The sequence below is a fragment of the Liolophura sinensis genome, chromosome 6, assembly GCF_032854445.1.
Source record: "Liolophura sinensis isolate JHLJ2023 chromosome 6, CUHK_Ljap_v2, whole genome shotgun sequence".
In the NCBI taxonomy this organism is placed as follows: Eukaryota; Metazoa; Mollusca; class Polyplacophora; order Chitonida; family Chitonidae; genus Liolophura; species Liolophura sinensis.
Window position 1 is genome coordinate 77,983,378 of NC_088300.1, and position 18,423 is coordinate 78,001,800.

The 18,423-nt window shown below is 37.8% G+C and overlaps 1 protein-coding gene across 2 annotated transcripts in view; it reads left to right on the forward strand.

Annotated features, from left to right (window-relative positions):
* Positions 1–18,423, forward strand: part of LOC135469329 (nuclear hormone receptor HR96-like) — a 41,976-nt gene continuing 23,553 nt past the window's right edge. Inside the window, exon 1 of one of the 2 annotated variants that reach the window (XM_064747951.1) lies at positions 1–39. In XM_064747951.1, coding sequence (XP_064604021.1) covers positions 28–39 — 12 coding nt within the window. In that variant the 5' untranslated portion in view covers positions 1–27. Of the gene's footprint in view, positions 40–5,183; positions 5,270–18,423 lie in introns of those variants that run through there. The other variant, XM_064747953.1, reaches the window with a different exon arrangement.

The window sequence follows — 18,423 nt, forward strand, 5'->3', positions numbered from 1 at the left end:
TCATTTACACCACAAGTGGAAGTCAACATGGCCGACGGGGTAAGACAAAAATGACTTATGTTGCATTTCTAAACGACTTTTATTCTGTAACGTGTTCAGTAATGCCTTACATTATGAACAACTCACACAAGTATCATTGAGATGTGTGTTTTTAAAGATTTTTACGTTTAGTGACAATGTTGTCTTTGAAGACACTTCGTTGCTTGAACTGGGAGGTGTGCACTTACTTCTTTTTTTTTTGGAAATGTGTTAATATGATGTATAAAATATATCAGGCTATCTTGTCATGACGAAGAGTCCAGTATGAGGTGCCATTCCACCGAATCTTTTGGCTTGTTGTTATATAGCAAATGTACTTTACAAGGCTTGACTTATAGTTACTTATCCTTTAACTACTCGCGATTTCCCGAGGAGTTGGTCACTTTATTAGGCTATAAATTACACAATTTACAATATAAACAGCGTCGGTAATACATGTTTTATTCTTTTTACCAAGACTTTCATTAGTTTTTGTTTTGTTGTTTTTTTTTTCGTTCATGAAACAACACAAAAATGAGTGAATATAATATGAATATTAGGCCTAAATATCCAATATAAAGTGAGAACAGAAGCGCAGGGGTGGCCCATGAACTCTGACAACTTGTGCTGTTTTTGGTCCTAAGGGAATGCATGACGATAGCATAAGCCTTTCATGGCTTCATGGCTGTAAGGTTTAGAGCAAGCACCATCATAAAAAAAGATTTCTATACCTGCTAAAGCGAATGTCATACTGTGATGGTCCATCGGGATTAATGATATTGTCTGGAAGCTGGTGATCACATGATCTCTTTAGTAACAGACGCCATGAATGAAAAAAATGTCCTCTTAACCTTATAGCATAGAAAACAGCTTTTTTTTTTTTAGTCCCAGTCAGTGATAGTGTATTCGTTGCATGTTTTTTTACAATATTCAGCTTTCAAGATAGTCAAGGATTTCGGTAGAACTATACAACCAGGGCTAACTGACTGCTGACATACTGGCCAGCATAGGCCCTTTTCCCTGTGCTTCAACATGGGAAAACCATTTTGTCCCCACCCCCGCTAAGGCCATGCTTGTGGTCTCCAATTTCCAGGCTGTCTTACAGAATGCATGCATCTTCCATATTGTATGTCTTGTACATATTTATTGTACTGTCACATATAGTTATAGTTTAATCATTTCCATAGCAACTAGTAACAGCAGATAGCCATCAGTGATGTATGTTGTATGTGTCACAAATGTACAGTAGACTTCCAAAATTAATGAATGTTCATGCAAGTGCTGAAAACTTCATCTTTGTCATATGTTTCAGCATATATTCATGTGTCTCACGTGTATCATCTAGTGTCTTTTTGAAATCAGTTTTGTTATATTTGCATGTACATGCACATACTGCTCATACACTTCACACCACTTGGGTGGCGTAATGGTTAGAGTGTCTGCCTCGAAGATGGGAGACCTAAGGGATCAGACCCGGGTTGGGTCATAACAAAGATGTTAAAAATGGTACTTGCTGCCGCCTCGCTTGGCGCTCAGCAGTGAGAGGTTAGAGCAAGGAAAGATGACTTGTTGGCCTGGTGTCATGTCTGTTGTCTTCAGCATGATACTTCAGTAGGAGCAGCACTTTGGCAGGATGGACTTGCTATGCCACAAGAAGACATGATATATGTGCACACACCTTATGATTCCTTGTCGTCATAAGTCTAAAAAATTAAGTATGACGTTAAACCCCAAGCATACATACATACATACATAAATGTATGTTGGAAAAATCAGTTGTACAATGTAATAGCAACGATTACTCTAACATCTGGGGCTGATTCCATAAAGTCATTTCTGACTGAAGGTCATAGACCTTCCTTTTTGGGCCCTATAGATTCAAATCTTGACAACCTCAACTACTCACAAATGTGCAGCAATTGTTTTTGCACGCTTCACGTGTGCACATGGGGTTGACGTTTAGATGGTCAAAAAAAAAAAAAAAAAAAAAAAACCCTTGCAGTCACAGCATTAATTTCTTGTCATTTTAAAAGCATCTGGCACTTCATACTTTGTACTTCACTCAGCAGTTAGCTTTCAAAACAACATCGTTGTCCACCTTTGCGTGCTGAGGTGTTCTATAGATTGGAATACCTAAATAATTTGATGTATTTTTACATAATGTCAGAATTTCTATAGACATCGTGAATTACGTACCAATTTGGGCCAATTACGTAGATGGCAACAGGTGGTGAGTAGCTCAGAGCAGGCCTTGTTTTCGAATTCAACTGAGATTTTCTGAGGAAAGATGGAATAAAGGTCACTGTCAATGGTTGCAAAAGGTGCATAAATGTCTTAGCTTGCGGACATACCATGTATTAAGTGGATTTGGATGCTAAGTATTGCATATGCAGCAAGATTTGCCGATGGGGTAGCTGAATACTGATACATTGTCATAATCGGTTGCACAATCGTCCGGGCTAAGGGTCGCAGCCACCTCCGCGTATTAGTAAATATAAGCCATCCTTAGACCAGATTTTCAGAAATTGTGTGTCTCGAAAGGGCGCCCATCACCTGTATAAACAGAATGTCATTTCAAACTATCGACAAGGAAAAAATATATCAAATGAAGTCAAACAAATTGGCATCTGTAAAAACAGGAAAAAAGAATTTCTTTTTGAAGGGTCATCAAACATATAATATTTTAATTTTGGCCTTACTCAGGTACAGTGATATTTTGCTGATCAGGGATATGTTTTTGTGATAGTAGTTCTGTTCTTAACCATTTAATAGGGTAATGAAGGTGGTGGAAGTTTTGTGCAATGTCTGCAGGTTTAGTATGTTTTGTTCAGTGTACTGTGTTCAATAAACAGTTACCGGTGTGGATAGCACAGTTGGTAGAGCGTCTGCTTCGGGAGCTGTAGATCCAGATCAATCCTGGGTCAAGTCACAACTAAGACTTTAAAAGAGGAAATTGTAACTTCCTCGCTTGGCGTTCAGCATGAAGGGGATAGTGCAACAACTGGTTGACCCGTATCAGTATAATGGCTTGGGCGGGGAGGCTTATTTGTCTTCGGTAAGCCATCTCAGTGAAGCAGCACAAGATAAAAGAGTGTTGGAAATCCGTCCTGCACATTACATACAGCCGAAGGATTTCTTCGTCATCATGACTGAAAAATTGTTGAGTATGATGTTAAACCCCAAACACTCACTCACTCATTGAACAGTTAACGGTCATTTGCAAAAAATGTTATAAAATCACAAGTGCAATAAAGTGACTACAGAACCTTACAAATTTTTATTTTTTGTAGATTCAACATTTTTTGAAAGTGCTCTTTTTTTCTATGAGGCTTTGAAGCAAATATAGCTCCTGTAAGGAAGGGAGGAAAGTGCACAAATTTGAAGTTGCCCTGTATTCTGCCTACTCGTATATTCTGGCTGGGAAATACACTATTAGTGCTTTGTGTGTATCATTTATAGCACAGCTGAATAACCCATATTTATTCGTTTATTTGCCCATTTCAGTAATGAAGTATAACAACAGTAACTTAATGTTTGATATCCTCACCTGTTACTCCATAAAATAAACAGAAGCTGTGATTGATTTGGGAGTTTTTTTTCTCAGGTAAAATCGGCAATTTACCAGATTCATCCCTATCAGAATGGAAATCAAAGCACTTTACTTGGTGAGACTATAGACAAGACACTCATAAGTTTTACACGCAATAGATACATAAAAGTGCATGACCATTCCCCTTTAATACACACTATCAGATTTTCATTTATAAAATTAAGCCTTTTTATTTGCTTTGTATAAATTCATATATGGACTGAAGAATAACAAGTAGACTGCCATTGTACAAATAACATGTGGGTTGCCCTTGATATACTTAATGTTTTTCCTAAACTTAGGTTTTAGATGTATTTGTCTCAACACAGGGCAAATAAACACAAGACAATCACAGCAATCAAGTCAAATCAGTTTCAATTGAATATCTACAACCACCATCACACAGAAAAGTCCATCAAGGGATTGAAGTCACATTTTAAGAAACATTGCAGAGTGACACATTGTGTTGGCTGTTGTATCCTCCGATGATGACTGTTAAGACCAACAGATAAATTCTTTGGTGTATTGTCTGAGTTTAAAGTCTAGATTTACATGTAGCTGTCTTATTCAGCGCATGTATGTTTTTGAAGTCCTCTCTCTTGCACCTGGCACTTTATTGCATGATATCGGTTGTCATAGAGATGTGTTCCACGACCTGGATTTTGATCAAAGAATTAGAGCCAAACCATTTTGATAAATAATAGTTATTAAATACTGTCATCACATATTAAGGTTTAGTCTGATCAATTGTAACCTCACATTAGTTCATTGTACTTTCTTATGTTTTCTTGGAAATGATTCAGTCACTCAATGTTTTCAAGAACAAGTTTACTTGTAAATGTAAGTGCAAGGTGTTGTTAAGTAGTAATGTTTTCACATAAATTGATATCAAAGTACAGCTCATGTACGTGCTTTCAAATCAGACATTTGTTGTTTTTTCTTTCAACCACCTAAAACCATTCAAAATAAATTTGCTGGTAAATAGGATATGCAATTATGAAACTTGCCATGTAATTTCCTTTGTTCTGAGCAATCAGTAAGGAGGAAAGTACATCTTTTTTATAAATTTGATAAGAAGGGGAAACTGTTGTATATCTGTTGCATTGATGGGCAATTGAAGGAATATAAATCTGATTAATAAGATATAGACCTGATAGGATTTAAAATCTGAGATTAAATTTGAGAATATAAGTTTATGAATAGATTAAACCCTTTGTGAGGCCTGGATTGATGAGGTTTATTTGCTTTCATAATCCTTACTATTTACCTAGATTGTGTCCATCTTTGTGTTTGGTTGTTGCATATACCTGTTGGGAATGCTATGTAACATGATCCCCCGATGACTTTAAACATGTCGTCTTCTGCACTAGTGTATTTACTGAAAAGTAGATCAAATGATTTATGAAATGTAATTTTTGTTGTACTCTTTGTTTTTTATGGGTTACCTTGGTGATATTTATTCAGCATCATCAAAGCTGGGGTTATCAAAGCTTTGTAAATATTTTAATTTTAAAGTATTGTCTATTTTAGTTGTGTGTCAGAATTCCTTTAATCTTCTATATGTGTATGTTGAAGGAAGCCAGCAATGAACCCAGAACAAGGCTGAAGTGTCTGCAGTGCACATTCCTTCTGCTATATTGTTTACCATTACATGAATCAAAGGTAAAAACAAGGAAAAACTTTCCCATGTTAAGGGAATACTGTGACTGTGGTTGCACAATTTTCATGTACCTCAATATATTGAGAAAGCAACATTATGAAAGATCCAGACACCATTTGAAACCTGTCAGAAGCCTTTTCAGTTAACGGTGATATAAGGTTGCTAAGCTTTTAATATGCTTTCACAGCTAGTCCCTTTGACATCTGTTGCCAAGCAACCAGGATAAAATGTAGTGTATTAAATGTAACTATTTACTGCAAAGTGAAGAACTAAAGATAAAGTTGCAAGTTGTTATTTAAACAGCTCAAGTGGCTGTTGTGTAGGTTTGCTATTGCATCAGAAGCTAATGTGAATACTGCTTGTAACAGTAAATGATAACACCATTCACTGATATGATTAAACTGTGGTCAGCATTTGGAGGTCTCATTGATTATTGTCTGATTGATTGATTGTTAGTATGCATTTACATGTATACTGTACAAGTGACTCGCTTTTTTCTTGTATACAGTGGTAGTAAGTGTCACAACAGAAGTTCTTACAAAAGCAGCCTGACAATAACACAGAAGATCACTTAATCACATGGAGTAATGTTAACATTGATCAGTCCGTTAGCCTGTAAATAGCAGAGAAGATCACTTAATCACATGGAGTAATGTTGGCATTGATCAGTTCGCTAGTGTGTAAATAGCAGAGAAGATCACTTAATCACATGGAATAATGTTGACATTGATCAGTTCGTTATTGTGTAAATAGCAGAGAAGATCACTTAATCGCATAGAGTAATGTTGACATTGATCAGTTCGTTAGTGTGTAAATAGCAGAGAAGATCACTTAATCACATAGAGTAATGTTGACATTGATCAGTTCGTTATTGTGTAAATAGCAGAGAAGATCACTTAATCACATAGAGTGATGTTGACATTGATCAGTTCGTGGGTGTGTAAATAGCAGAGAAGATCACTTAATCACATAGAGTAATGTTGACATTGATCAGTTCATTAGTGTGTAAATAACAGAGATCACTTAATCACATAGAGTAATGTTGACATTGATCAGTTCATTAGTACACACTCATGATCAATAAGTACACCAACTCAGATAACATCTCATAAATATTCATGAAAACTTAGAGTTCATCTGTGTTGGGTACTGAATGAATTTCTGCTAAGGAAGTGGAAGCAAAGTGTTTTGAAGGACGTACATGTATAATTCTTACCGCTTTGGTGAGTTGAGTTGTGTTTGTGTACTGTTGGTAATTCCAAGCCAACATGGTGTGAGATTCATTTGCTTTTAATGCATTTGTGCATATCCATATTAGGTGTGCAGTGAATGGTTTATATTAGATGTTTTTTTCACCTGGGAGTCATTTACTCCTTGACTAAAAATTGCTGAGCTTAACTAAGGACCAGATAATTTTTTTTTTTTTAATTTTCAGGATATATTATTTGAATTCTATCATTTTTGAGCTGTGCCAACCATGCTAGGTCTTAAATTATTCAGTGACATTCTTTGGTTTTGACAATATCCTGTTGACTACTGTCACTGTGTCACGTCATCTGTTTGATATTTGAAAGTATTTTTGATTAAATGTTTTGATCCCAGGTGTACCTGTGGGAGTGCAGATATGTTTTGTTATCTCTTAAAGTACGTGTTGTAAATCCAATTTTACCAGTACTTGTTGTAAACCCGATTTTACCAGTACATGTTGTAAACTCGATTTTACAAGTTGTAAACCTGATTTTACCAGTACATGTTGTATGCCCGATTTTACTAGTACATGTATTTACTGTCGGTAAGAGCTCTCTGTAATGACGTATACTTCTTTACAAGGTTCTCATGACTTTTGGGTACAGTACAATACAGCCAGATACTAGCCGAATATCCTATGTCCATCATAGCTGCGCGGTCCTTGTATAGTGGGTCGACCATGATTATGTTCGATTATCAATACATCATGGGCGTAGGATCTGATGCTATAGATTCGAATTTTGCGAGAAATTGTCAAGTGGGAAGAAATACCTCTCTTTGAATTTGGCGTAAACAGCATGAAAACTGGCAAATTCTGATCAAGAGCCTAGGATATGCCAGTGATGGTACCATGATGGTTCCACTAAGGGCAAACGATCATGTCAGGATGGCAGTAGGGACTGATTCAGGGGCCTCGTATGATGGGCGGACTGTCTGCATACATGTCGACCACGAATGGTACAGGGTATTCGGCTAGGATTTGGCTGTTCTGTAGGTTTGATGGCCATGATGTCAGCCATACCAGCAATTGTTAAGGCCAATGACTCAGGATTCCTGATTTCCCATCACCATATTTTGGATGACTGGTAGGGTGGTATCAGGAATAATGTGTGATTGACCTAAAGCAGAATCAGTTGTTCATCATTGCCAGTTATTGATGAAGAAGGTGTAAATGGTGTCCTCAAAAAGTTCTACCATGCCATTGTTTTTATTTGTCAGTATAATGTTTAGGCTATCCTTCAAAAAATGTTTGTTTCACCTGATCTATAGACCCAGTGTTGAAAATATTGTAGGGAGGTTGAGATTTATTTTTTTATTTATTTTTTAGCCTATTCTGGGGCATTGTTCTATTTGAATACATCCTTGTTTTGGTATATGGGCTGTGATAGATGGACTTCTGAATTATTTTTTTAATTTAAAATGTACCTTAGGACTTCAGTAGTGAGATGTTAGAGGAAGAAAACAGGACTGATTGGCCCGGTGTCAGTATAATACGATGGGATGGGGTGTCATGTTTGGTGTCTTTGGCATGATACTTCATAGACAGCAGCACTTTGGCAGCATGGACTCACTCTGCCACAAGCATGACAAGAAGACACAGTATAAGTACACACATCGACTGACTCCTCATTGTCATATGACTGAAAACTTGTTAAGTACGACATTAATCCCCAAGCGTATGTACGTACAGTGTATGTACATAAACCTGACTATTGAGATACATGTATATAGTTCAGTATTTGTGACTGAATTTGTAGATTCCCCCAATCTCATGATGGCAGTAATCAGACAAGAGGCTCCTGGCTGGGGTTGTCGTATTGTTGTGCAATGTTCATTGGAAACCATTATGTATGGATGTGCAGATCTTTCCTCACATGTGGGAAAGGTTTTTAAGGTTTTCTGATAGAGTAGACAAGTCTTCAAGGGGAAAACTTGTTAAAACAGTCCACATTTCCCATGAATTAATGGATTGGTCAGTTTTATTTTAATATCCTCCAACAATATGGGAAAAAGATTCAGCCTGCCTATAAATCATAGATATAAATCAGTGTGGCATCAAGCAACAGTCAAATAAATGAACAGTTGAATAAATAGAGATGCATAGGCATTAGTATACACATGTACATGTGAGTCTGTGAAATGTGTATCGAAATATGTACAAGTAGATATCAGTGCCAGGCAAATATATTTGTCAAGTACATAAATGAAACATACTTTACTTACATAAATACAGCATTGTAAATAAGACTAGTCAGATAAACGGGAACAAAACACTTGTTGTCGTTCAAAATGTGCAAGACTTAATACAGTGAATACTTCCATAATTTGGTGATATTTCATTTTTTGTGAATGACAAATCACTTCCTGTATCCCAGTATGATGTGATATTTAGTAGTTAATTACATTTCAGGATGTTGGGCCAGGGATGTATTTACTTTCAATGTGACTGGAATGAAAATGTTAATCATGTGATATTCAATTATCCTGAATGGCAGGAATATATGTCTGGTTGCATAATTTAGAATGTACGTGTATGTGTTCATCAGTCATGCTTGACTAAAGCAACATGTTTGACTCTGTGACTGGCACTTTGGGACAGAAGTGTACATGCTTACTGGCATCAGAGGGAAATTCAGCTACTGTGTCTTCTTTTGTAGGCATCCCTTTAAAGTCAGCAAAGTTCACCACAGTACAAAGAGAAAGGAGGACCCTCATTTACACTTAGTATTTCTTGTTCTTGTACACCCACCCTTATTCGTCAACCCTTTCAACCTCCTCTGCAACCAATATTTTGAAACATTCTGAGAGAATTTGGAGTTTAGAAAAATAATTTGCAAATTTTATAAAGCTTGCATCTTTAATGTCCCAAATAAATCATTTTTAGCATCATGTTCATAATAATTGTATGCGTAACTTCTACTGAAAAATTGCTTTAATGCTTGAAAAGGTTGAATATTTACTACACATGTAGTGTACATACATGTATGCATGTAAATCATGCAGCACATTGCACTTAGCCACGAGTGCAATTGGTGTGCTTTGAACAATTACATAAGATGACACTGCTACATGTCTAGTCTGTGTGGATGTTCATGCAGAATGGCCCTCACATAGTAGACATCTGGGTTAAACTCTTGTATCTTCAGTGTACTCGGTAAGACACACGACACACAAGGCTATAATCTCTGTAAGACAGCCTTTATGGTGAGCCAGATGTACTGCTTTCATTTACACACTGATACTGTATACATGTCTGTATTGTTAGTAACAAGGACAAATAGAAACATGCATGCATGCATGCATGCATGCATGTATGCATGTATGTATGTATGTATGTATGTATGTATGTATGTATTTATTTATTTATTTATTTATTTATTTTCAGAGGATAATTATGCATAGCTCTGTCAGTTCTCAAGAACTGTTCTTCCCAGAGGCCCTCTATATAATACATTGTCTTACAATATTTACAGGAGAAAACAGACACATCGACTTTTGTGTAACATAATATCAAAGGAATCATCAAAATAATTAGATACAAATGACAGCAAAACAAATAAATTTACTGTAGTTTGGTGATAGAATCACAGTTTAGCCCAAGTTTATAATACAATAATACAGACAAAGATGACAATATTTACAAGAAAAGAGAAGACATCAATTAAGCATAATATGTTTGAAGGTACATGTATCATCAAATATAAACAAACCATAACATAAATTTACAGCATCAAAATTAGATTTACAAACATTTTAGTTTTGTGGCAGTAGTTGAGAGTTAAGAGCATTTTTTTTGTGATTCAGTTGGAACACCATTTTCATCTGTGTCTTACATGTATGTTACCTACTCAAGGTTTGGTGCTAACAAACATTCCATATGTATGAAAAAAGCAGGTACTGTACATCTGGGTTACTGAGCTTCTGTGTAACACTTTGTGAAGGGTACATGCAAGTTTAAAATCTGAGCTAAGGGCTTGACCTGATTAACCAGAAATCTCTGCACAGTACACATGCACTGATATATGTAAAGGGAAAGAACTCTGAATTGATGTATAAATAAACGAGTATATATGCTTGAACAAAGTGGTCGAACAGCTCCGTGTCTTACCCTGGTTTGGGGAATTGAATATGGCAGATATTCGTCTAGTAGATTTTTATGAGTAGTTCGGCTTATTATTAGAATTCCTCAAAATGCTGTGTTGTCATCACATTTAATATACAATAACATTAAAACAATGCAAATTCACCAGGCCTCAGGAATGCTTAGTCCACCAGCAGAATCCTGGTTTATGCAGGAATACAATACTATAAAAGATGTACGGCGTAGAGAGTAAATCCTGAGCAGTGAAGCGTGTGATAGTGGGCAAATGAGTAATACTTTTTGTGGTGCAGTCACTGTTAAAGTTTATGAATTTTTAACTTCCAAGTTCAGGTACATTTTGAATTTGTGTGTCCTCATGTCTGCATTAGCTCACCAGTCAAAGAGGTCAATTCAGTCTGATTTCAAATACAATTGCATGTTAAAATTAACTAGAGGCTTCATGTGCATTTTTGCCTTTGGGATAGCATAATTCAGGACCTGAATTTGCTGCTAATTAAATTCATGTAGCTTGCACTGCAGTTCCCTTTTTATGAGTTATTTTATATATTTTTAGTCCAGTGCTATTTTTATCAGGACAGAATACAGGTTATCAGATATAGGCTGTGATCCCAAATATCAAGGCTAGACAAGCGTTCCAATCTCGCATCTTTCTATTGTAGGTATTGCTAGAACTCAATGACATATGCACACATGTAGAGACATGATGTACATGTATAAATGAACACTGGCGCCAACACAGAGACACCCAAAGGTGGCATTCAGCAAGGGTTGGTTGACCAAGTGTCCTTGTATTGGGCTAGGGCAAGGTGTTCTGTCTGCTGTTTTCAGCATTTATAGTGTTTAGAGTACAGCCAGAGATGGGTGTAAAGTTGTCAGGGTGAAGTAGAATCAACCTGTATATGTACATTTATGTGTGCAAGGTGACACACACAACAGGATGTAAACAAAATGTGGTGAAAAACATAAAGCCAACGTAAGCTGTGGCTAAAAAAAAAGCTTTGTCATGTTCCGTTCATGTCTTGCATTGGGGTATATGTTGTGAAATATTAGATCTACATGTATACATGTACAGGTATAGCTGAACATTTCCTGTTCCTTATAATATGTGTATGCATTTCTCAGTCTAAACATATCTGCAGTGAATATGTCCATCAATCTTAACCCCAACAGTGCTCTTCCCTGCAAGCCTGTATCCCCCAGTCTGTATACAAATACTATTGAATGAAGCTAGCATCTCTTCTGCTCCTTATAATCCTGTACATGTAGATGTATCCCCTAGTCTGTACACAGCTGACATGGATGAAGTCAGCATCTCTCATGTACCCTATAATCCTGTACATGTAGATGTATCCCCTAGTCTGTACACAGCTGCCATGGATGAAGTCAGCATCTCTCATGTACCCTATAATCCTGTACATGTAGATGTATCCCCTAGTCTGTACACAGCTGCCATGGATGAAGTCAGCATCTCTCATGCTCCCTATAATCCTGTACATAAACAATAGATGTACATGTATCCCCCAGTCTGTACACAAATACTATTGAATGAAGCTAGCATCTCTTCTGCTCCCTATAATCCTGTACATGTAGATGTATCCCCCAGTCTGTACACAGCTGCCATGGATGAAGCCTGCATCTATCATGTTCCCTATAATCCTATACATGTAGATATATCCCCTAGTCTGTACACAGCTGCCATGGATGAAGCCAGCATCTATCATGCTCCCTATAATCCTGTACATGTAGATGTATCCCCTAGTCTGTACACAGCTGACATGGATGAAGTCAGCATCTCTCATGTCCCCTATAATCCTACATGTAAATGTATCCCCAAGTCTGTACACAACTGCCATGGATGAAGCTAGCATCTATCCTGTTCCCCATAATACTGTACATGAACAGTAGATGTACATGTATCCCCCAGTCTGTACACAAATACTATTGAATGAAGCTAGCATCTCTTCTGCTCCCTATAATCCTGTACATGTAGATGTATCCCCCAATCTGTACACAGCTGCCATGGATGAAGCCTGCATCTATCATGTTCCCTATAACCCTGTAGATGTAGATATATCCCCTAGTCTGTACACAGCTGCCATGGATGAAGCCAGCATATATCCTGTTCCCCATAATACTGTACATGAACAGTAGATGTACATGTATCTCCCAGTCTGTACACAAATACTATTGAATGAAGCTAGCATCTCTTCTGCTTCCTATAATCCTGTACATGTAGATGTATCCCCCAGTCTGTCATGGATGAAGCCAGCATCTATCATGCTCCCTATAATTCTGTACATGTAGATGTATCCCCTAGTCTGTACACAGCTGACATGGATGAAGTCAGCATCTCTCATGTCCCCTATAATCCTACATGTAGATGTATCCCCAAGTCTGTACACAACTGCCATGGATGAAGCTAGCATCAATCCTGTTCCCCATAATACTGTACATGTACAGTAGATGTACATGTATCTCCCAGTCTGTACACAAATACTATTGAATGAAGCTAGCATCTTTTCTGCTCCCTGTAATCCTGTACATGTAGATGTATCCCCCAGTCTGTACACAAATACTATTGAATGAAGCTAGCATCTCTCATGTACCCTATAATCCTGTACATGTAGATGTATCCCCTAGTCTGTACACAGCTGACATGGATGAAGTCAGCATCTATCATGCTCCCTATAATCCTGTACATGTAGATGTATCCCCTAGTCTGTACACAGCTGCCATGGATGAAGCCAGCATCTATCATGCACCCTATAATCCTACATGTAGATGTATCCCCAAGTCTGTACACAACTGCCATGGATGAAGCCAGCATCTATCCTGTTCCCCATAATACTGTACATGTACAGTAGATGTACATGTATCCCCCAATCTGTACACAAATACTATTGAATGAAGCTAGCATATTTTCTGCTCCCTATAATCCTGTACATGTAGATGTATCCCCCAGTCTGTACACAGCTGACATGGATGAAGTCAGCATCTCTCATGTACCCTATAATCCTGTACATGTAGATGTATCCCCTAGTCTGTACACAGCTGCCATGGATGAAGTCAGCATCTCTCATGCTCCCTATAATCCTGTACATGTAGATGTATCCCCTAGTCTGTACACAGCTGCCATGGATGAAGCCAGCATATATCCTGTTCCCCATAATACTGTACATGAACAGTAGATGTACATGTATCCCCCAGTCTGTACACAAATACTATTGAATGAAGCTAGCATCTCTTCTGCTCCCTATAATCCTGTACATGTAGATGTATCCCCTAGTCTGTACACAGCTGACATGGATGAAGTCAGCATCTCTCATGCTCCCTATAATCCTGTACGTGTATCCTCTAGTTTGAAGTCAGTTTGAAGTGGAGGTAAACACCCGTAAGACCATTATAAGCTATACATGTACCACTACATGACCATTGATGTGCTGGAATGTGTGTGCAAAAATGTGCACTGACTGACTTTAAACATGTGCTGACATGTATTTAAGACCTTTAATTACTGAAAGTCACAAAGGGGAAGCCTGGTGACTTTTTCTAGATTTTGCATGACCTGTACATACATATATATTTCACCATAATGTTTTCTTATCACTAAGGTTGAAGCATTTGTGAGTGCAATAATATAATTCACTTCTCAGCTCGCATTGATAGGCTGTGCACAGGTGTTGAAGTTAAATGGGGATGCTTTGAATATGCTTCTATATGTTATAAGTCTAGATTTCAGTTTGCTGTGATTTTTGTAATGATAATACATTGATCAGATTGATCCTTTGATTGTTTCATTATGCTGTATCCAAATTTAGGTACATGTATGCAGTAAGAGTGATGTTTGTCAAGTAATGTTACTGTACATAATACTGACAACATCTACAAGTACATTCTAGATTTACAGTATCCTAGTGATGAGGACACAGCTACTGTAATTCTTCAACCTTTTCGCAAGCTTGTAATGTGTTTATTGAAGCATATTCTGGGGGCATTTGTTCTGTGTAGAGTGATAAGATTATGCTTTCTGTGAAGCACTGGAATTGGTCAATCCAACCAATGTAGTTTTGTCTCCAAAAACAAAGTATGAATGTGCAAAAATTGCGCTGAAAGTTGCTCTCTTCATATTTGAAAGGGTTGTGGAATGAGAGTACATGTATGTGTGAGGTACACGAAGGCTGCAGCTTATCATTGATGTGGGCACAGACTGTTATGGCTACACTTTGCACTTGCTGACATCAGAAATTCATTGCATGGCTTCATGATGTCACAGTCCACTACCCAGATCTGAACAGGACAATCAATTCTCTCAGACTGTGTATGTTTATGGGCTATATATATATATATATATATATATATATATATATATATTTATGTAACTTAATGGTATACTTCGCTGATATACATGTACATGCATGCATAAATGTACTAACAAATAAACATACATGTACAATTTCCTGTGTGTTTTCTGTATACCCTAGCTTAAAAAAAATTGTATGCATTTTAATACCACCAGATCCAGTTGCTTAAAAGCATTTTTATAGTATTATCTTAATTTGGAAATTTAATTTATGTACATGTATATGTAATTATGATAGATACCAGGTGCTAATGGTACTCGTGTGTGGAAACCAACATACATCCATGTGTGTACATGTATCATTTAGTGTCATTTGAACTCATTTTCATTATATTTGCATACATGTGGATGCACCTTCTTCTCATAACTAAAAACAGCTCCGGTGGCCTTATGGCTAGAGCATCTGCCTCAAATTTCCGAGACCAGGTATCAAACCCAGGTCGGTTCATGCCAAAGACTGCCTCGCTGGGGGCTCAGCACTGAGAGGTTAGAGCAAGGAAACTGCTAGGACTGGTTGGCAAGGTGTCCGTATAATGTGACTTGATTGGGTTTCATGTTGGGTGTCTTTGACGTGATACTTCAGTGGTGGTAGCACTTTGGTGGCATGGTCTTGCCTTGCCACAAGAAGACACAGTATATCAGGGTTCGTATGGGTCATAAAACACCTGGAAAGCTATGGATTTTGAGAATTTTAAATCCAGGCCTTGAAAATCTGGAAAACTAATATTTTAGGCTGAAAGTCATGGAATTTTACAAATGTAGTGTTGGTAAAAGGCAGAGTATGTTATTTTAAAGATATTTTTGAGTCAGTATATAATCAGTACGATGATCACGTCAGAGCAGATGTACTGTTGTTGGGGTTTCAAACCATTTTATATGTGGACATGTAATGACATGAAAGTGTCATCAAGACTGCACTGAGTGGCAAATGTAAGGGGTCATAGGTAGCACGTTACCATTGTTGTGTGCCTAACTCAGTAATCTTTTTGGCTTACAAAATGGATTTATCAGCAGGCAGAGACGTAAAATTCTGGGGGAAAGACATGTCATTAAAGAAGAAAACAAAACCATTAGCTTCTGTGATGTTGATGAAGTGAGGAAAGGTGGAGAACAAATAAATTTTCTTCCTCCCTTTCCCCTCTGTTAATAATCTGGTCCAAAAGTTTCTTGTGGTATGCAAGGAATAATGTTAAACATTGGTGTAATGCTTTATCAAACTATCTTTCCTCTGGCTTAGAGTCTTTAAAATGTTGAACTTGAGAATATGAATGGATTAGAGCGGGGAAACATTGACAGGTCGACACAGTATAATGTGAGAGGGTGAGGTGTCGTGTAGGATGTCCCTGGAATGCTTCCTTATGCCGCCGAAAGAAATTCTGCTTTTTTCAGTTGGTTCAGCTGAATGCAAAAATGAGATGCATTTTGCTCCTAACTAAATCTCCTGGGCCTATATTTCCGAGAAATGTAGAATTATATGGGGAAATCCATCACTGGTCTTAACTGTCCGCCTATGAGATGGAATTTTACAAGGCAGCACAAAGATTCTCACAATGCAACGTTTGCTTGTGAATGGCACATGTAAACAATATGATTCATTGAAAGCAAATTATACCAAATACTGTCTTCCTTGCTTTTGAAAATGTTTTCGAAAGTATTCGTATTTCCCAACAATCTGTATAACAGAACTGTAGTTACTTTGTAGGCTGCACAGTCGCAACACAATACTGACATTTCAAGTTCGCTGAACATCTACCGTTGTCTAAGACATCAAGGGGAGGTAACTGACTGAAACATGATCAGGCTTTCTACATACAGTGACTTGAGTAACTTGAGTGACTTAATGGTCAAAAGGAAATATAAAACTGAACATTTCATTGTTCACTCAAAGTTAGATACGTGTCGGTAGACATCTGCAAGTCTCAACTTGCATCTCAACATCTAAAATAAATCTACAATTTTTTTCAACATCGGCAGTATGTCCTATTAATTGTTAAATATTGCATAAAACCAAAAGGATACGTCAGGCGTATACATATACTTGTGAATATAGTATACTATATAATACTAACAAGCACACAGCCAATCTGTTCCTGGCTTGAACCTTTTAAATTTAAAATGCAATGTGTAAACCATGCAACCAAGTGAGTTTATAGTCAGTGGTGCTTGACTTGGTTGTGGGTGAGGTGGCCAGAGATCAATGTGTAAACCATGCAACCAAGTGAGTTTATGATCAGTTGTGCTTGATTTGGTTGTGGATGAGGTGGCCAGAGATCAATGTGTAAACCATGCAACCAAGTGAGTTTATGATCAATTGTGCTTGACTTGGTTGTGGGTGAGGTGGCCAGAGATCATTGTGTAAACCATGCAACCAAGTGAATTTATGATCAGTTGTGCTTGACTTGGTTGTGGGTGAGGTGGCCAGAGGTCAATGTGTAAACCATGCAACCAAGTGAGTTTATTATCAGTTGTGCTTGACTTGGTTGTGGGTGAGGTGGCCAGAGATCAATGTGTAAACCATGCAACCAAGTGAGTTTATGATCAGTTGTGCTTGACTTGGTTGTGGGTGAGGTAGCCAGAGATCAATGTGTAAACCATGCAGCCAAGTGAGTTTATAATCAGTTGTGCTTGACTTGGTTGTGGATGAGGTGGCCAGAGATCAATGTGTAAACCATGCAACCAAGTGAGTTTATAATCAGTTGTGCTTGACTTGGTTGTGGGTGAGGTGGCCAGAGATCAATGTGTAAACCATACAACCAAGTGAGTTTATGATCCGTTGTGCTTGACTTGGTTGTGGGTGAGGTGGCCAGAGATCAATGTGTAAACCATGCAACCAAGTGAGTTTATAATCAGTTGTGCTTGACTTGGTTGTGGGTGAGGTGGCCAGAGATCAATGTGTAAACCATGCAACCAAGTGAGTTTATGATCCCTTGTGCTTGACTTGGTTGTGGGTGAGGTGGCCAGAGATCAATGTGTAAACCATGCAACCAAGTGAGTTTATGATCAGTTGTGCTTGACTTGATTGTGGGTGAGGTGGCCAGAGATCAATGTGTAAACCATGCAACCAAGTGAGTTTATGATCTGTTGTGCTTGATTTGGTTGTGGGTGAGGTGGCCAGAGATCAATGTGTAAACCATGCAACCAAGTGAGTTTATAATCCATTGTGCTTGACTTGGTTGTGGGTGAGGTGGCCAGAGATCAATGTGTAAACCATGCAACCAAGTGAGTTTATAATCAGTTGTGCTTGACTTGATTGTGGGTGAGGTGACCAGAGATCAATGTGTAAACCATGCAACCAAGTGAGTTTATGATCTGTTGTGCTTGATTTGGTTGTGGGTGAGGTGGCCAGAGATCAATGTGTAAACCATGCAATCAAGTGAGTTTATAATCAGTTGTGCTTGACTTGGTTGTGGGTGAGGTGGCCAGAGATCAATGTGTAAACCATGCAA